General features: G+C 45.4%; 1 protein-coding gene across 2 annotated transcripts in view; it reads right to left on the bottom strand.

Moving 5' to 3' along the window:
• Nucleotides 1-3,412: 3,412 nt before the first annotated feature.
• Nucleotides 3,413-21,259, bottom strand: part of LOC143784222 (uncharacterized) — a 45,853-nt gene continuing 28,006 nt past the window's right edge. The window contains exons 4-5 of one of the 2 annotated variants that reach the window (XM_077272202.1): nucleotides 7,267-7,340; nucleotides 3,413-3,942 (exon numbers count right to left, since the gene is read on the bottom strand). In XM_077272202.1, coding sequence (XP_077128317.1) covers nucleotides 3,575-3,942; nucleotides 7,267-7,340 — 442 coding nt within the window. In that variant the 3' untranslated portion in view covers nucleotides 3,413-3,574. The remainder of the gene's footprint in view (nucleotides 3,943-7,266; nucleotides 7,341-21,259) is intronic. The other variant, XM_077272201.1, reaches the window with a different exon arrangement.

Raw genomic sequence — 21,259 nt, 5'->3', positions numbered from 1 at the left:
GAGATAGAAAAGATCCCATTCCCACGAGCACTTCATCGCATTCAAACAGTCCCTCACTACTTTCAAAACCACAGTCACCACAGCTAAACAAACCTACTTCTCATCTCTCATATCCTCCCTGTCTCACAAGCCTAAACAGTTATTCAACACCTTCAATTCTCTCCTCCGTCCCCCAGGACCTCTTCCCTCCCCACTCATCTCAGCCAAATACTTTGCCTCATTCTTCAAGCAGAAGATTGATAACATCAGAGAAAGCTTTGGCCTACAGCCCCCACAACCCTTCCTCATGACTACTCAGCCCCCTCCTCCAAAACCAGCTTCTCCACCATTAGAGATCAACTTTCCACTTTACTCTCCAAATCGCAGCTCACCACCTGTGCACTTGACAGGATCCCATCCCACTTTATCCCAAACCTTGCCACAGTCTTCATCCCAACCCTAACCCATCTCTTCAACTTATCACTAACAACTGGTGTCTTCCCCTCATGCTTCAATCATCCATCCTCAAAAAGACCTCTTGACCCATCCTCTCTGTCCAGCTATCGCCCCATATCACTTCTCCCCTGTGCCTCAAAATTACTAGAGCAACACGTCTATTTTGAACTGTCCTTCCACCTCTCCTCCTGCTCCCTCTTTCACCGCTTACAATATGGCTTCACTCCTCACCATTCAACTGAAACTGACTAAAGTCCGGGTTCATATTTGTGGGGTTGATGTCACCTTTATATTGTCAGGTGACATCAAGCCCACAGATTAGTAATGGAGTGGCGTCTATAAGACACTTATCTATTACTAATCCTATAGTTGTATGGTAAATAAAGACACGGCCAGAATAAAGTCCTTTGTTAGAAATAAAAGCTAAACACAGTTTTCCAGTTTTATTTAAAAACACAGTTATACTCACCTAACGCTTAATTCCACTGAATCCCTCGTCTTCTGTAAGAAAATAAAAAAACAACAATATCCCTCACCTGTCCGTCGTTCTGTCCCACTCTGTAATCCATGTCTGGGGAAAAACAGTTTTCAACCTGCCAAGATGTGACCGTCCAGGCTGAGAACCACTGGTGAATGAGTTGCTTTGAACACAGCATCAGTGACTAGCCGAACCCGAACAGTAACATGGTCTACCTGGTGAGGTCCGTGTTCGGTGTCCGTGTCCGTACAGTAGGTGTTTGGTATGGACACCGAACTTTACTGTTCAGGTTCACCCTTCTCTAGTGGCTGAGCCTAAAGCAAAAATTGCTGAGTCTTTCCCCCTGTCTTTATCTTTTACATTTGGGAGAAATATTGTATACTGCTCCATGAAATTAACTCCGATGGCAAGAGGTGGAGAGTTTAAAGATGCACAAGGGAAAAAGATGGCCGGAGTCCTCAATTAGTATGGAGAACTTAGCACCTTAAAGGCGAACAAGATGGCGGACAGCAACACGAGCGCTAAGATAACAATTACTGGAGGTCCTGTCCATTGTTTGAGTAGTTGGTGTCTGAAGACGCGAAAACTAAGTGTTCAGCCCACCGAACTAATGACCTCAGGGAGGAGGTGTGCGGGATCCATGTCCAACCCAGAAAAGGTGAGGAGGGGCAGAAGGATATGTTATCCAGGGAGAGAGATGGCTCACTGGGTAAGAGACAACGAGACAAAGTGGCTGTCCCAAGGCGACTCTCAAGGAGTGACAGCAGAGGTAGTGTCATCAGTGCGAAGGGCGGAGCCAGGCAGGTGGGAAGTGCACCAGAAGTGACTGGCAGGCGCCATTTTGCTTACAGCATGATATCACAGCAGACGCATGAGACAGAGCTGCAGTGATGAGCCACATGTATGAAACGTTTACCAGTACCTCATCTGACGGTCAGATAATCTACCTTGCTACCCCCAGGGCCACAGCAGGAGAACAGCCAGGTGATGGAACCAAGGAGCAAGCGACGCTGCTGTGCATGGCAATACAGTGGCAGACGACTCCGCAGCCACAAGTGGGCCTCTACCAGCATGGAGTAGGACTGCTGTACGTGCCGGGGATCAGAGGCTGACTTTGGAGGATCCTCCTTCCTCAGATCAGTCCATTACTGATGGGCCATAGGCCCTGACCCTGAGAGAAAGTGAGATCTTCGTAGGAGAAAAAGCTGAGGGAGAAAAGGAACAGGGACAGTGGGACCCACCAACCCATGTGAGGTCGCCATCAAGAGGGATTCTCTGGCCGTGGGAAATGCCTGATGTACTGGAGGAGAGAACGCCGACGGTCTGGTCTGGGATTGGCTCGCAGGCCCAAAGAGAGCATTATTCGAAGAGCAATGCACCGAGGAACAGGAGACTGGTGACGAAGTATACGTGAGCCGGGCTATGGTCAAACGTGACATGCTGACGCCTCCCACACATAGCCTGTGTGTAGAAAAAAAGTCTGTGTTTTGTAAAGACTGGTGTCGGAAGGGCTGGTATGCGGTGGGATCACTCGCCCTGCCTCTAGTGAGGAAGTGGAGAAGAGGGAGGAGGAGGCGGAGTTGGAGGAGCAGCACCACAATCAGCACTGCAGCCCGCCATCCCAACCCATGTCCTGGAACAGAAGCTGACCAGGCCGCAGCAGCACCAAAAGGAGGGAGCCGAAACCGAGACCCCTGTTCAGGCCGAGCAGAAAGAAGAGGCGTGGAAGCTCTGTAATTCTTTGATTTTTTCTCGTTACACCATTTGCCAATCAAATTAATTTATTTTATATCTCGATAGGTCTGTCGCTTATGAGCACAGCGACACCAAATATGCCTATTTATTTTTTATTTTTTCAAGATTTTATTTTTAATGGGTCAAAAGGAGAGTGATTGAAATTTTGTGGGTTTTTTTTCATATTTTTAAAAAAACGTATTTTCTCACTTTTTTTTCTACTTGCTGGTCCCCTCAGGGAACTTGAAGCTGAGATCATCTGATCGCTTGTGCTTTTCCCTTTGAGGGTGTCTGCACCGCTATGTAAAGGAGAAATCATGATCCCCTATGAATGACGTCCATGATCCGGCATGGGGACATTTTCTCTGCCCCCCAGACCTCTTTGAAGGGCCTGCTGGAAAAATGCTCGGATTCCCCATCGAATCCCATTACACGCGTTACTAGAGGCGAGCCTGCGAGTATTAGGAATTGCTTGGGTTGGAGTAACGAGCATTTGAGGTGTCTAGTGCTCGCTCATCCCTGTTGTCTAGTTACCCTGTTACCCACGCCCCCTTGTAAAATACATAATAATGACACTAAATAAAAAGGTCCCCATCTCCAGAACTGGATGGTGGATTTTAAAAACAACAAAAAAAACCACAAAACTTCCTCCTCAAGGGTCATCGGGAATAAAACGAACGCAAACAGTGGCCACTGTGCCCGGGTGACCGGTGATGACCTCAGTATACGGCCATTCACCGAATGAAGACACAAAACGCAGCTCAGTAACGGATAAAGGCGTTTACTGTATCAAGAAAGGCAACAAATGATCTCGTCGCTTCCATTCCACAAGGACGCGTTACATAGGGAAGGTTTCTACATCCGGAGGCGGCCCAGTTCCTGGGGATTTCAGGCTCGTTGTGGCATTTTTAGCAGCTGATGGTAGAACTACTGGATATTACACGGCCATCGAGCTTTCTTCTCTGGTTGCACATTCTCGGCGAGCCATTGTTTCTTTTTTCTTTCAATGTCATTGTCATGCGCCACCTTCAGTATCATTTGCACCCGTTTCGCATGCTCCTCCTCTGGAGAGTCCATTGTTGGCACTCCTTCACTGGCCACAAAATCCACGTAATCCAAAATTTGTGTCAAGATGGTGAGAAAGGTTTTTTCCTTTTCAGGAGACTTCACATGATTATCTGCTGTGTAATTCTCCACCTCAAATATGTTCTCCATCCCCAACTGTACAAACTGGGAGCGCAGCTTGTCAGCGTCACCGCGTATCTTATTAGTAAGAACGATGAACGGGAGGAAACCTGCAGAGGAGAAGAGAAAACACCAGATACTGACAGTGACTGCACCAGCAGAACAGTGAGCGCAGCTCCGGAATATAATACAGGATGTAACTCAGGATCAGTAATATAATGTATGTACACAGTGACTGCACCAGCAGAATAGTGAGTGCAGCTCTGCAGTATAATACAGGAGGTAACTCAGGACCAGTAATGTATGTACACAGTGACTGCATCAGCAGAATAGTGAGTGCAGCTCTGGGGTATAATACAGGAGGTAACTCAGGATCAGTAATGTAATGTATGTACACAGTGACTGCACCAGCAGAATAGTGAATGCAGCTCTGGGGTATAATACAGGATGTAACTCAGGATCAGTAATATAATGTATGTACACAGTGACTGCACCAGCAGAATAGTGAGTGCAGCTCTGGGGTATAATACAGGATGTAACTCAGGATCAGTAATGTATGTACACAGTGACTGCATCAGCAGAATAGTGAGTGCAGCTCTGGGGTATAATACAGGATGTAACTCAGGATCAGTAATGTAATGTATGTACACAGTGACTGCACCAGCAGAATAGTGAGTGCAGCTCTGGAGTATAATACAGGATGTAACTCAGGATCAGTAATGTATGTACACAGTGACTGCACCAGCAGAATAGTGAGTGCAGCTCTGGGGTATAATACAGGATGTAACGCAGGATCAGTAATGTATGTACACAGTGACTGCATCAGCAGAATAGTGAGTGCAGCTCTGGGGTATAATACAGGATGTAACTCAGGATCAGTAATGTAATGTATGTACACAGTGACTGCACCAGCAGAATAGTGAGTGCAGCTCTGGAGTATAATACAGGATGTAACTCAGGATCAGTAATGTATGTACACAGTGACTGCACCAGCAGAATAGTGAGTGCAGCTCTGGGGTATAATACAGGAGGTAACTCAGGATCAGTAATGTAATGTATGTACACAGTGACTGCACCAGCAGAATAGTGAGTGCAGCTCTGGGGTATAATACAGGATGTAACACAGGATCAGTAATGTAATGTATGTACACAGTGACTGCATCAGCAGAATAGTGAGTGCAGCTCTGGGGTATAATACAGGATGTAACGCAGGATCAGTAATGTATGTACACAGTGACTGCATCAGCAGAATAGTGAGTGCAGCTCTGGGGTATAATACAGGATGTAACTCAGGATCAGTAATGTAATGTATGTACACAGTGACTGCACCAGCAGAATAGTGAGTGCAGCTCTGGGGTATAATACAGGATGTAACTCAGGATCAGTAATGTAATGTATGTACACAGTGACTGCACCAGCAGAATAGTGAGTGCAGCTCTGGAGTATAATACAGGATGTAACTCAGGATCAGTAATGTAATGTATGTACACAGTGACTGCACCAGCAGAATAGTGAGTGCAGCTCTGGGGTATAATACAGGATGTAACACAGGATCAGTAATGTAATGTATGTACACAGTGACCGCACCAGCAGAATAGAGAGTGCAGCTCTGGGGTATAATACAGGATGTAACGCAGGATCAGTAATGTATGTACACAGTGACTGCATCAGCAGAATAGTGAGTGCAGCTCTGGGGTATAATACAGGAGGTAACTCAGGATCAGTAATGTAATGTATGTACACAGTGACTGCACCAGCAGAATATTGAGTGCAGCTCTGGGGTATAATACAGGATGTAACTCAGGATCAGTAATGTAATGTATGTACACAGTGACTGCACCAGCAGAATATTGAGTGCAGCTCTGGGGTATAATACAGGATGTAACTCAGGATCAGTAATGTAATGTATGTACACAGTGACTGCACCAGCAGAATAGTGAGTGCAGCTCTGGGGTATAATACAGGATGTAACGCAGGATCAGTAATGTAATGTATGTACACAGTGACTGCACCAGCAGAATAGTGAGTGCAGCTCTGGAGTATAATACATGATGTAACTCAGGATCAGTAATGTATGTACACAGTGACTGCACCAGCAGAATAGTGAGTGCAGCTCTGGGGTATAATACAGGAGGTAACTCACGATCAGTAATGTAATGTATGTACACAGTGACTGCACCAGTAGAATAGTGAGTGCAGCTCTGGAGTATAATACATGAGGTAACTCAGGATCAGTAATGTTATGTATGTACACAGTGACTGCACCAGCAGAATAGTGAGTGCAGCTCTGGAGTATAATACATGATGTAACTCAGGATCAGTAATGTATGTACACAGTGACTGCACCAGCAGAATAGTGAGTGCAGCTCTGGGGTATAATACAGGAGGTAACTCACGATCAGTAATGTAATGTATGTACACAGTGACTGCACCAGCAGAATAGTGAGTGCAGCTCTGGAGTATAATACATGAGGTAACTCAGGATCAGTAATGTTATGTATGTACACAGTGACTGCACCAGCAGAATAGTGAGTGCAGCTCTGGGGTATAATACAGGAGGTAACTCATGATCAGTAATGTAATGTATGTACACAGTGACTGCACCAGCAGAATAGTGAGTGCAGCTCTGGAGTATAATACATGAGGTAACTCAGGATCAGTAATGTTATGTATGTACACAGTGACTGCACCAGCAGAATAGTGAGTGCAGCTCTGGAGTATAATACAGGAGGTAACTCAGGATCAGTAATGTAATGTATGTACACAGTGACTGCACCAGCAGAATAGTGAGTGCAGCTCTGGGGTATAATACAGGATGTAACTCAGGATCAGTAATGTAATGTATGTACACAGTGACTGCACCAGCAGAATAGTGAGTGCAGCTCTGGAGTATAATACATGATGTAACTCAGGATCAGTAATGTATGTACACAGTGACTGCACCAGCAGAATAGTGAGTGCAGCTCTGGGGTATAATACAGGAGGTAACTCACGATCAGTAATGTAATGTATGTACACAGTGACTGCACCAGCAGAATAGTGAGTGCAGCTCTGGGGTATAATACAGGATGTAACTCAGGATCAGTAATGTAATGTATGTACACAGTGACTGCACCAGCAGAATAGTGAGTGCAGCTCTGGGGTATAATACAGGATGTAACTCAGGATCAGTAATGTAATGTATGTACACAGTGACTGCACCAGCATAATAGTGAGTGCAGCTCTGGGGTATAATACAGGAGGTAACTCACGATCAGTAATGTAATGTATGTACACAGTGACTGCACCAGTAGAATGGTGAGTGCAGCTCTGGAGTATAATACAGGATGTAACTCAGGATCAGTACAGGACATCTGGATGGCAGGTTACACTGTTCTCTATAAATCTTGTGTACATCACTACCTCCAGTGTTATCATTATCAGACTTTTGTTACCTGTGATTTTTTGAACATTTTGAAGAAACTCCAAAATTTCTGCTTTTTCCTCCATCTGTATTTGTCTTAATGCACTGTAGAATGATGAGAATGGTGTTAGTGAACCTTTTACTGTAGAGTTGCTTTGACACAGACACTATTAGTGGAATTTTTGTGACTAGAGATGAGCGAGCAGTGAGATGATTGTGTGCCCATTTATGGAAGCGAGCAATTCCTGATACTCGCATGATCGTTTCGAGTAATGAGTAGTGTTGAGCGATACCGTCCGATACTTGAAAGTATCGGTATCGGGTAGTATCGGCCGATACCCGAAAAATATCGGATATCGCCGATACCCGATACCAATACAAGTCAATGGGACTCAAGTATCGGAAGGTATCCCTTATGGTTCCCAGGGTCTGAAGGAGAGGAAACTCTCCTTCAGGCCCTGGGATCCATATTAATGTAAAAAATAAAGAATTAAAATAATAAATATGGACATACTCACCCGTCCAGCGGCCCCTGGACTTTACCGCTGTTAACCGGCAGCCTCCTTTGCTAAGAATGAGCGCGTTTAGGACCTTCCATGACGTCATGGCTTCTGATTGGTCGCGTGCCGCTCATGTGACCGCCATGCGACCAATCACAAGCCGCGACGTCATTCTCAGGTCCTAAATTCCTAGAATGCTGCTGAGAACAATGGGGTAACACTTTTACTCCATTTTAAGGACTGACAATAAAACATTCCAAATCAAACAGAACTTGACGTTTATAGGAAGAATAAATGTTAAGGAACATTCTCTCCTGTATAAAGACTTGCTTATAAGGCAACATTTAAAACAGATTTAAAAAATAAATAATAATGTAAGTAACCACAATTGTATGTTATATTAAAATATTTAAAAAATAGAATTTTCAGTTTGATTTATGAAGGATGCAAGAAGTGACAAAAATGTGACATAGGAGGGACTCAGATAAACCCAGTAATAGAAATAAAGGAGGCCTCATACACATTCTGGTCACATTGTCATGTAGTGGTCTCCTGGACTCATAAAGGCAGTCTGGCAAGATTTAAAAGCAGGGTCATCCATACACCCTTGAAGGCACCAACTGTAGTGCCAACATTCAAATATTGTGATCAAAGTGTAGTTATGGCACTTCTACACTTATAAAAGCTCTGCACACAATGCAAAGCCTGCCAATAATTACAAGCAGGGTCATCCATCCACCCGTGAAGGCCCCAACTATAGTGTCTCATAAAAAAATTAAGAAAGTGTACTTGTGGTAGTTGTACACTCATAAAGGCTTTGCATAAAGTGCAAAGTGAGGAGTAAATTATAGGTAGGGTCATCCAGTCACCCATATATCACAGTACTGCTGTCTGGTGGTGTGGAAAAGTGTGGTGTAATCCAGTGTAGTGCTGTGCCTTCTGAGAGTGTTGGGAGACACTCACTTTGCTGGTCGCTGAGGCATATGCGGGGACACTCAGGGTTAAACAAAGTCCATTTGGTTTATTAGTAAGCAGCATAAACCGCACCTCAGGAACCAAGTAGTATACAGCCACCAGTACAATGTCCGTTAACCATTCAGCTCTATAGGAAAACACAGTCTCTCACTGACCCCGGTCAGCACAACACAGACTCCTGTCCGCTACCTGTTGGTGTCGGCCACGCAGGTTCCCGAATGCCTCTTATCTTCAAAGGTATCCCCATAAACATAGCATAAATACAGTGTCTCACTGACCCCGGTCAACATCACTCACGGTTGTCAGACTGTCCACTTCAAAGGTATCTCACAGACCTTCCTTCCTCTGGCTCAGACTAGCTGGCACTCCTTCCCCTGGCTGTGCGATGTCCACCAAGCAGGTTTGGTCTGGAGCCACACACACAGGAAGACTTCTCCTTCACTGCACACAGACCACTCTGTATTGCGCAGCCTGGACACATGGAAATCTGTCCATACTGACAGACTCCCAAACACTCTCTGCCATGTGCCAAACACACCTCCATTACATAGGTGTTACCACACCCAGGTACCGATCACATGGCTAGTCAGGTAATCGTGACATCACCGCAGGTCCTCAAACACACAGGCTTCATCTTGGGTGTTCAGACACACCCCTTGGGTGGGTTTGTAGGTGACTGGACCCACCCATCTCTCCAAGTCACCTGGAAGCCTCCCAATGTAAAGCAAATGCCTCAGCAGTAGATCTGCTGAGCAAAGCACTCCCAGGCTTCCATCTCAGGGCCTCCCAACTCTGTGATACATACCGACCATTCATCACGACATCGGTCAGTGTCTCACCATCACAGTTACAAATCCAAGCATATCCTGAGGAGCCCATACAGCACCCCCTAGCTGTAACAGGGGTAACTGCCTCACATAGGCTATGTCCATTGTTATCAGAGTGAGTCTGTCTGTACATTCTGCTGACAGGAGAAAGTGCGGCGCCCCCACCGCCGCAGGGCCGAGGGGTACCCGGTACCGGGCCTCTGAGTCTCAGTTCTGGGGTTGTCACGGTGGCTAGACCCGGTCCGTGGCCCTGCCTGCGCGGGGACGTCCAGTGAATAGGTGGTGAATGGTGGTGTAGTTGTGAAGTGCCGGTCGCAGTAAATAACGAGGACACCAGGTTGCAGTCTCTTTACCTCTTTACTGAAGATCTCTGGGTCCTCAGTCCGGAATACGGTCAACCAGGCTGCGCAAGTCCGGCCGGTCCAATGGCACCTCCAGAGTTCCCTTTGCAGGTGGAAATCTGTGCCTTCCTGCTAGCGCTATGTGTTGTGGTCCTCCCCTGCTGTGCTTACGGGATAGTCCCCACAACTGTTGTGTCTGTTTCTCGTGTTCCCTCACAACTCGATTAGATGATGTTCTGCTAATCCGTCCCTCCCGGTGTTATGGTTGGGACGCACCCGTATGACGGGTAGGCTCGGAGCTCTTCCGGGACCCTAGAGTCGCCCCTCTCCACAGGTTGCCCCCTATGTCTTCTTAGGTGATTTAGGTGAGACAGCCTGCCTGTGACTGACTGTCCTGCCATTGGTTTGAAGTATTGCCTGAAGCTATATATAGAAATACTTCCTCGGCGTTCCGGCCGCCGGCTGTGCGCCTCAGTAGGATGTTGCCTCGGTCTTACAGCACGACTCCTACTGGTATTCTCCTTCTTGCTTTGATCTCGTTTCTCTCTCAGCACAATATATCTCGCTTCTGATCCTTTCTTAGGGCACCGCCGCTATGCTGAGCAGGCACGGTCCCGTGACGTTCTTTCTCGTTGCCAGGCCTCTGTCAGGGTCCCAAACCTGACAGGGACCCTACCGAATCTTCCCCCACAACAACCTTTGCCACGAGGTGTTGCCTGGTTCCAACCCAGTCAGCTTTCTCCTCTAACTTCCTGCCTGACCCCCAGTTTTACCCACCAGGTGAGGAGTGGCCTAATCAATAGAACCCTTAGCTCCCCCTGGAGGCCCGCTTGTGAAATGTATTGGTGTATGTGATACCTGGTCAGATGAACTCCTTCAGTGCCATCAGACGTACCATAGCTCCCCTTAGCGGCAGAGCTTCAGTACTGCAACGACCAGGACTCTGGGGCGCTGCAAAAGCGCCAGTTTGTTATGGCCCCAACAGTTGCACTAAAAACCCACTCAGACAAGATGCTAGGGGCAGGGCAGCGCAACACCTCCAAGGCATAGAGGGACAGTTCATATCAGGAGTCCAGCTTTGAGAAGCATTTCTTGAAGTTTGCAGAGTAATTAGGGAGTACACTGGTTTTGTCTGCCAGGTATGACTTAACTAGAGATGAGCGAATTTGTTCGGAAAACAATCGCCAAACGTAAATTCGGCACAATTATGGCACATTTGGATTCGTGATCGGAAACACAAGCAATTTTTTTTTAAATCGGTAACATTCGGTAAAAAATGCTGGAAAATATTTGTATTGCCACAAAAGTATTTTCAGCACTTTATCAACGATAAAGGTGGTGTATGATGAGCTTTCGGCACGTGTTTGATGATGGGAGGGGGTTGCAGAGCTCAGAGGAGCGGCGTTCTTGTAAACAGTCATTTTTTCCCCCCTTTGTGTGCACATTGCAGCCAGCCAGTCAGGGCGCAGGAAACACCCACAATGTCCTGACACAACGGCTTGTGTCATTGGCTGCTGAAATCACATGTCCTTCTCCATATAAAGAGCTGACAGCTTGTTTTAGCGCCATGTTGACACTGTAACACTGCAAGAGGCTGCTCATGACACTGGCATTGTTAACAGCAAGATTTTAGCTAGTTAGTTAGGCAGTTAAAATAAATACAATGTCCATAAACATATCAATAATCTATAAGGGACCTTAAAATAAGGAAAAATACTATTCCCATCACATTCAGAAAAAATGGGTGTATTATAACTATACAACCTAAAACAACGGATACAAATAACCCAAAACGCACCACTGGGAGAAATGTATAACAATAATTTTTATTGTTACATTTAAAAGTTCAATACATCCAGTGATGAAAACATGAATGAAAAAATAAAGACATGAAACATGTATCTGGAAACAATCAAAAGAAGGATAGTACTCAAATACAATAGGTGTAAGGAGGAATAGTAACAAGCTATAGGGTAGCTTAGTGATAACAACCCTAAATAGGTCCAAAAAGAGAACCTAGAATGTCAAGGTGATAGTAAAGTGCATATAGTGCAGACTGCAGACCATAATGGTCAAAATAAAACAGCCATGAAAACAACCAAAGGGAAGTATGTAGTTCACAGCTTACCCATAATGTTGTAAGAAATGCCGTCCACGGTACCACAAACACCCCGACGCGCATTTTACTGATGTGATTATCAAGGGGAGTGACACATTTATTATTAAATTATTTTTATACATTTCTTCCAGTGGTGTGTTTTGGGTACTTTGTATCCGTTGTTTTAGGTAGTTAGTTAGGCGGTTGTATATCAGTCAGATAGAGTAGATAGCTAGTGTCCAGTGTGGCTGTTAAATTTACCTTCCAGCACTTTTTTGGGGGGGCCATTACCGAGGTTTACAGACAAAACCAGCAAATCACATGTCCTACAAGTATGTTGTGCACTGATTCTACAGTGCAGGATCAGTAATGTAATGTATGTACAGTCATGGCCAAAAGTTTTGAGAATGACACCAAAATTATATTTTCCCATGATCTGCTGCCCTCTGGTTTTTATTAGTGTTTGTCTGATGTTTATATCACATACAGAAATATGATTGCAATCATATTATGAGTACCAATAGGTTATATTGACAGTTAGAATGAGTTAATGCAGCAAATCAATATTTGCAGTGTTGACCCTTCTTCTTCAAGACCTCTGCGATTCTCCTTGGCATGCTCTCAATCAACTTCTGGACCAAATCCTGACTGATAGCAGTCCATTCTTGCATAACCAATGCTTGCATTTTGCCAGAATTTGTTGGTTTTTGTTTGTCCACCCATCTCTTGAGGATTGACCACAAGTTCTCAATGGGATTAAGATCTGGGGAGTTTCCAGGCCCTGGACCCAAAATCTCTATGTTTTGTTCCATGAGCCATTTAGTTATCACCTTTGCTTTATGGCAAGGTGCTCCATCATGCTGGAAAAGGCATTGTTGGGCGCCAAACTGCTCTTGGACGGTTGGGAGAAGTTGCTCTTGGAGGACATTCTGGTGCCAATCTTTATTCATGGCTGTGTTTTTAGGCAAGACTGTGAGTGAGCCGATTCCCTTGGCTGAGAAGCAACCCCACACATGAATGGTTTCAGGATGCTTTACAGTTGGCATGAGACAAGGCTGGTGGTAGCGCTCACCTCTTCTTCTCCGAATAAGCTGTTTTCCAGATGTCCCAAACAATCGAAAAGGGGATTCATCAGAGAAAATGACTTTGCCCCAGTCCTCAGCAGTCCACTCCCTGTACCTTTTGCAGAATATCAGTCGGTCTCTGATGTTTTTTTTGGAGAGAAGTGGCTTCTTTGCTGCCCTCCTTGAAACCAGGCCTTGCTCAAAGAGTCTCCGCCTCACAGTGCGTGCAGAAGCACTCACACCAGCCTGCTGCCATTCCTGAGAAAGCTCGGCACTGCTGGTGGTCCGATCCCGCAGCTGAAACCGTTTTAAGATATGGTCCTGGCGCTTGCTGGTCTTTCTTGGGCGCCCTGGAGCCTTTTTGACAACAATGGAAGCTCTCTCCTTGAAGTTCTTGATGATGCGATAGATTGTTGACTGAGGTGCAATCTTTGTAGCTGCGATACTCTTCTGTTATGATCCCTAGTGGCTGAGGATCACAAATAGATCAGCAAGTGACCAAACTAAGGACGAGCTCTAGGGAGATGGTAACTGGACTGATCGCAAATCTGAACCTATCCAAAACAACTAGAGGTAGCCGGTGAACGTGCCTAAAAAATTCCTAGACGTCTCGAGCCAGCCTGAGGAACTAGCTACCCCTAAAGAGAAAGAAAGACCTCGCTTGCCTCCAGAGAAATAATCCCCAAAGATATAGAAGCCCCCAACTAATATTAACGGTGAGGTAAGAAGAAGGCACATACATAGGGATGAAATCAGATTCAGCAAAAGAGGCCCACTAGTACTAGAAAGCAGAAAATAGAGCAGGGGTCTATGCGATCAATAAAAAACCCTTACAAAATATCCATCCTGAGATTTCAAGAACCCACACACCAACTAACGGTGTGTGGGGAGAAACTCAGCCCACTAGAGCAACCAGCAAGCGAGGGAATTACATTTTAGCAAGCTGGAACAGAAAACATGATAAACACTGCTGATAAAAAAATGAGCAAACAAAACTTAGCTTATCCTGGATGGACTGGGAGCAAGGTAGTCAGAAGGAATCTGAGTAGCACTGATTACATCGACAACCGGCAACAAGTGGAAGTAAAACAGAGCTATATAGGAACCTCCCAGAGGATAACGAACCAGCTGATAGCCAGAGACCAGCAGGATAACAGACAAAGCCACCAGGGGGAGCCCAAAGCAAAAGTCACACAATACCACCAGTGACCACAAGAGGGAGCCTGAACACAGAGTTCACAACAGTACCCCCCCCTTGAGGAGGGGTCACCGAACCCTCATGAAAACCACCAGGGTGATCAGGATGAGCCACATGGAAGGCACGAACCAAATCGGCTGCATGAACATCAGAGGCGGCAACCCAAGAATTATCCTCCTGACCATAGCCCTTCCATTTAACCAAATACTGGAGCCTCCGTCTAGAAATACGAGAATCCAAGATCTTCTCCACCACGTATTCCAATTCTCCCTCAACCAGCACCGGGGCAGGAGGCTCGACCGGAGGAACCACAGGCACCACATACCTCCGCAACAACGAGCGATGGAACACATTATGAATAGCAAATGATGCTGGGAGGTCCAGACGAAATGACACAGGGCCAAGGACTTCCAGAATCTTATAAGGACCAATAAACCGAGGCTTGAACTTAGGAGAGGAGACCTTCATAGGAACGAAGCGAGAAGACAACCACACCAAGTCCCCAACGCGAAGTCGGGGACCCACACAACGACGGCGGTTGGCAAAGAGCTGAGCCTTCTCTGATTCCAAAATCTGATACAACCTATCAACCACAACATCCACTCCAGGACAGTCAGAAGGCTCCACCTGACCCGAGGAAAAACGAGGGTGAAACCCCGAATTACAAAAGAAAGGAGAAACCAAAGTAGCAGAACTAGCCCGATTATTAAGGGCAAACTCGGCCAACGGCAAAAAAGTAACCCTGTCGTCCTGATCAGCAGAAACAAAACATCTTAAATAAGTCTCCAAGGTCTGATTAGTTCGCTCGGTTTGGCCATTCGTCTGAGGATGGAAGGCCGACGAAAAAGACAAATCAATGCCCAATTTAGCACAAAAGGTCCGCCAAAATCTAGACACAAACTGGGATCCTCTGTCAGAAACAATGTTCTCAGGAATCCCGTGCAAACGAACCACATTTTGAAAAAACAGTGGAACCAACTCGGAGGAGGAAGGCAACTTAGGCAAGGGCACCAAATGGACCATCTTAGAAAAACGATCACACACCACAGGAGACCAGTTAGTAACATCAGAACCTTTCTTGGTCAAATCCGTCAAAGGCTTAACAACACCAGAAAAATTAGCGATGAAGCGACGGTAAAAATTAGCAAAACCCAAGAACTTCTGAAGACTCTTAACAGATGTAGGCTGCGTCCAGTCATGAATAGCCTGAACCTTGACTGGGTCCATCTCAATAGTAGAAGGAGAAAAAATGAAACCCAAAAAAGAAATCTTCTGGACTCCAAAAAGACATTTTGAGCCCTTCACAAATAAAGCATTGTCACGCAGGACCTGAAAGACCATCCTGACCTGCTTAACATGAGACTCCCAATCATCCAAAAAAACCAGAATATCATCCAGATACACAATCATAAACTTATCCAGATATTCACGGAAGATGTCGTGCATAAAGGACTGAAAGACTGAAGGAGCATTAGATAGTCCAAAAGGCATCACCAGGTACTCAAAATGGCCTTCAGGCGTATTAAATGCAGTTTTCCATTCATCACCCTGTTTTATACGCACAAGGTTATACGCACCACGAAGATCTATCTTGGTGAACCAACTAGACCCCCTAATGCGAGCAAACAAATCAGTTAACAATGGCAAAGGATATTGAAATTTGACCGTGATTTTATTCAAAAGGCGATAATCAATACAAGGTCTCAGGGAACCATCCTTCTTAGCCACAAAAAAGAATCCCGCACCAAGAGGGGAAGAGGACGGGCGAATATGTCCCTTCTCCAAAGACTCCTTTATATAACTCCGCATGGCAGCATGCTCCGGCACAGGTAAATTGAAAAGTCGTCCCTTAGGAAACTTACTACCAGGAATCAAATTTATAGCACAATCACAATCCCTATGAGGAGGTAGAGAATTGAGTTTGGGCTCCTCAAATACATCCTGGTAGTCTGACAAAAATGTAGGGACTTCAGAAGGAGTGGACGAAGCAATTGACACCACAGGAGCATCACCATGAATTCCCTGACAACCCCAACTTGACACAGACATAGCTTTCCAATCCAGGACTGGATTATGAGTCTGCAACCATGGTAGACCCAACACGACAACATCATGCAAATTATGCAATACAAGAAAGCGAATCACCTCCTGATGAACAGGAGTCATGCACATGGTCACTTGTGTCCAGTACTGAGGTCTATTCGTAGCCAATGGCGTAGAGTCAATTCCCCTTAGTGGAATAGGGAATTTTAAAGGCTCCAAATCAAAACCACAGCGCCTGGCAAATGACCAATCCATCAGACTCGGGGCAGCACCTGAATCTACAAAGGCATTAACCGGGTAAGATGACAGGGAACAAATCAGGGTAACAGACAAAATGAACTTAGGCTGTAAAGTACCAATGGTGACAGATTTATCAACCTTTTTTTGCGCTTAGAGCATGCTGAGATAACATGAGCTGAGTCACCACAGTAAAAGCACAACCCATTTTGCCGTTTATAATTTTGCCATTCACTTCTGGTCAGAATTCTGTCACATTGCATAGATTCAGGTGTCTGTTCAGAAGACACCGCCAAATGGTGCACAGGTTTGCGCTCCCGCAACCGCCGGTCAATCTGAATGGCCAGAGTCATTGACTCATTCAGACCTGCAGGCGTAGGGAACCCCACCATGACATTCTTAATGGCTTCAGAAAGACCTTCTCTGAAATTTGCAGCCAGGGCACACTCATTCCACTGAGTAAGCACCGACCATTTCCGAAATTTCTGGCAGTACACCTCTGCTTCATCTTGCCCCTGCGAGAGGGCCAATAACGCTTTTTCAGCCTGGTTCTCAAGATTAGGTTCCTCATAGAGCAATCCAAGGGCCAGAAAAAAACGCATCCACACTAAGCAATGCAGGATCCCCTGGCGCCAATGCGAAGGCCCAATCTTGAGGGTCACCACGCAAAAAGGAAATAATAATCCTAACTTGCTGAACGGCATCACCAGAGGAACGAGGTTTCAATGAAAGAAACAACTTACAATTGTTCTTAAAATTCAGGAACCTAGATCTATCTCCAGAAAACAACTCCGGAATAGGTATCCTAGGCTCAGACATAGGACTGTGAACAACAAAATCCTGAATACTTTGAACTCTAGCAGCAAGATGATCCAGACTGGAAGCCAAGCTCTGGACATCCATGTCAGCAGCTGAACTCAGAGCCACACCAAGATTAAGAGGAGGAGAGAAGCTAGCACAGCAGCTAGACACACGGCAACAAAAAAAAAAAAATTCTCAAGGCTTCTTTTCTCCTGCTTCTGCCATGCAATTAACACTTTGCGGGCCGGCTGTACTGTTATGATCCCTAGTGGCTGAGGATCACAAATAGATCAGCAAGTGACCAAACTAAGGACGAGCTCTAGGGAGATGGTAACTGGACTGATCGCAAATCTGAACCTATCCAAAACAACTAGAGGTAGCCGGTGAACGTGCCTAAAAAATTCCTAGACGTCTCGAGCCAGCCTGAGGAACTAGCTACCCCTAAAGAGAAAGAAAGACCTCGCTTGCCTCCAGAGAAATAATCCCCAAAGATATAGAAGCCCCCAACAAATATTAACGGTGAGGTAAGAAGAAGGCACATACATAGGGATGAAATCAGATTCAGCAAAAGAGGCCCACTAGTACTAGAAAGCAGAAAATAGAGCAGGGGTCTATGCGATCAATAAAAAACCCTTACAAAATATCCATCCTGAGATTTCAAGAACCCACACACCAACTAACGGTGTGTGGGGAGAAACTCAGCCCACTAGAGCAACCAGCAAGCGAGGGAATTACATTTTAGCAAGCTGGAACAGAAAACATGATAAACACTGCTGATAAAAAAATGAGCAAACAAAACTTAGCTTATCCTGGATGGACTGGGAGCAAGGTAGTCAGAAGGAATCTGAGTAGCACTGATTACATCGACAGCCGGCAACAAGTGGAAGTAAAACAGAGCTATATAGGAACCTCCCAGAGGATAACGAACCAGCTGATAGCCAGAGACCAGCAGGATAACAGACAAAGCCACCAGGGGGAGCCCAAAGCAAAAGTCACACCATACCACCAGTGACCACAAGAGGGAGCCTGAACACAGAGTTCACAACACTCTTCCCTGTTAGGCCATTTTTGTGCAGTGCAATGATGGCTGCACGTGTTTCCTTAGAGATAACCATGGTTAACTGAAGAGAAACAATGATACCAAGCACCAGCCTCCTTTTAAAGCGTCCAGTGATGTCATTCTTACTTAACCATGACTGATTGATCATCAACACCCACACCTGTGTTAATGGATCAATCACTAAAACGATGTTAGCTGCTCCTTTTAAGGCAGGCCTGCAATGATGTTGAAATGTGTTTTGGGGGTTAAAGTTCATTTTCTGGACAAATATTGACTTTGCAAGTACAGTAATTGCTGTTAAGCTGATCACTCTGACATTCAGGAGTATATGCAAATTGCCATTAGAAAAAATGAAGCAGTAGACTTTGGAAAAATTAATATTTGTCTCATTCTCAAAATTTTTGTCCATGACTGTACACAGTGTCTGCACCAGCAGAATAGTGAGTGCAGCGCTAATACAGGATGTAAGGCTGGTTTCACACTTGCGTTTTGATCTGCAGCGTTTTTTAAAAAAAACGCAGGTGGTGAAAAAACGCATGTAAATGCATGCAAACGCTGCGTTTTTTAGACGCATGCGTTTTTGCATGCAGAAAAAAAACGCGGCGTTTTGACGCGTTTACATGCGTTTTTTCCTGCGTTTGCGTTTTTGAAACACATGCTGAGAAGTGTGTGACAGCGGCCAATCATCAAAATCAACTAGAAAACCCACTATTAATAGAATTAGCTAGGGTTAGGGTTAGGGGTAGAATTAGGATCCCTAGGGTTAGTGTTAGGGTTTTTATTAGAATGTCCTGGTCACCAGGTCACTGATAAGCCACCCCCCACCATCAAGGTGATAAAGGGATCCAAACCCTAACCCTACCCCTAACCCTACCCCTAACCCTAACCCTTGGGATCCAAACCCTAACCCTAACCCTTGGGATCCAAACCCTAACCCTAACCCTAACCCTTGGGATCCAAACCCTAACCCTAACCCTACCCCTAACCCTAACCCAAGGGATCCTAGGGATCCATAGGGATTGGCTATTATGTTGACCTGGAGACCAGGACATTCTTCTAATAAAAAGCTTTGTTCAATGTGGACACCCCAAGATATACGGTATTGCTATAGAGTACTAAAAATATAAACTGGGAGAGTATTCACTGTCATATTGTTAGGGTTAGGGTTAGGGGTAGGGTTAGGTGTTGTGAATTTGGATTCTGGGCTCCCCCGGTGGCCGCTTGTGGAATTGGACTTGTCATCCTTTTTCCTGTTTCACCTGGTTCCATCAGTAGTGGGTGTCGCTATTTAAGCTCATTTCTCTGGTGGTTTCTTGCCGGTCATCAATGTTATCTGATGCCTCTCAGTGCTTGTTCCTGCTTCTGACAACTACTAGATAAGTTGGACTTTTGTCCATGTTTTGTTTTGCCTATTTGTTCCAGTTCACAGCTGAAGTTTTGTTACTGTGTCTGGAAAGCTCTCGTTGATCAGGGATTGCTACTCTGGCGTTATGAGTTAATGCCAGAGTTTAAGGTAATCTCTGGATGGTGTTTTGTTAGTGTTTTTCTGCTGACCATGAAAGTATACTATCTGTCTTCTGCTATCTAGTAAGCGGACCTCAAATTTGCTAAGACTATTTTCCTGCTGCGTTTGTAGTTTCATCTGAACTCACCGTCATTATATGTGGGGGGCTACTGTCTTCTTTGGAATATTTCTCTAGAGGTGAGCCAGGTCTTATATTTCCCTCTGCTAGCTATTTAGGTCTTAGGCCAGAGCTGGGCATCTAGCGATAAATAGGAAATGCTACCTGGCTATTTCTAGTTGCGCGGCAGGCTTAGTTCATGGTCAGTATAGTTCCATCTTCCGAGAGCTTGTCCCTCTATAGGCTTGCTATGATCTCTGCCTGCAGAGATCATGACAGTTTGACCGGCCAATAAAGTGTTTAAGACCCAGGTTGAGAAAGGAGAGTTATAAGAAGTCTGCTGGAATTTTTTTTTTTTTTTTTTTTTTTTTTTCTCCAGTCTGCCTTGCTGCAGTCTTTTTTCTCTCTCTCCTCCTAATCTCTGTATGCTCTGTGTGCACCTGACAATAATGGATCTCCAGAGTGTAACTGCGGGTTTGAATAATCTCATCACGAAAGTACAAGATTTACAAGATTTTGTGGTACATGCTCCGGTATCTGAGCCGAGAATTCCTTTGCCGGAGTTCTTCACAGGGAATAGAGCTAGCTTCCAGAATTTCCGAAATAATTGTAAGCTTTATTTGTCCCTGAAGTCTCGTTCAGCTGGAGACCCTGCTCAGCAGGTTAGGATTGTGATTTCCTTGCTCAGGGGTGACCCTCAAGATTGGGCCTTCTCATTGCCAGCAGGGGATCCTGCGTTACGCGATGTGGATGCGTTTTTTCTGGCCTTGGGCTTGCTTTATGAGGAACCTCATTTGGAACTTCAGGCAGAAAAAACTTTGATGGCACTATCTCAGGGGCAAGACGAAGCTGAAGTTTTCTGCCAAAAATTCCGTAAATGGTCTGTGCTTACTCAGTGGAATGAGTGCGCTTTGGCGGCAACTTTCAGAGAAGGTCTCTCTGATGCCGTTAAGGATGTTATGGTGGGGTTCCCTTTGCCTGCAGGTCTGAATGAGTCCATGACAATGGCTATTCAGATTGATAGGCGTCTGCGGGAGCGCAAACCGGTGCACCATCTGGCGGTGTCTATGGAAAAGACGCCAGAAAGTATGCAGTGTGATAGAATTCTGTCCAGGAGCGAGCGACAGAATTTTAGACGGAAGAATGGATTGTGTTTCTATTGTGGGGATTCTACTCATGTTATATCAGCATGCTCTAGGCGTACAAAGAAGCTTGATAAGTCTGTTTCCATTGGCACCATTCAGTCTAAGTTTATTTT

The sequence above is a fragment of the Ranitomeya variabilis genome, chromosome 7 (assembly GCF_051348905.1).
Source record: "Ranitomeya variabilis isolate aRanVar5 chromosome 7, aRanVar5.hap1, whole genome shotgun sequence".
NCBI lineage: Eukaryota > Metazoa > Chordata > Amphibia > Anura > Dendrobatidae > Ranitomeya > Ranitomeya variabilis.
This window is presented reverse-complemented; position numbering and strand designations above follow the sequence as displayed.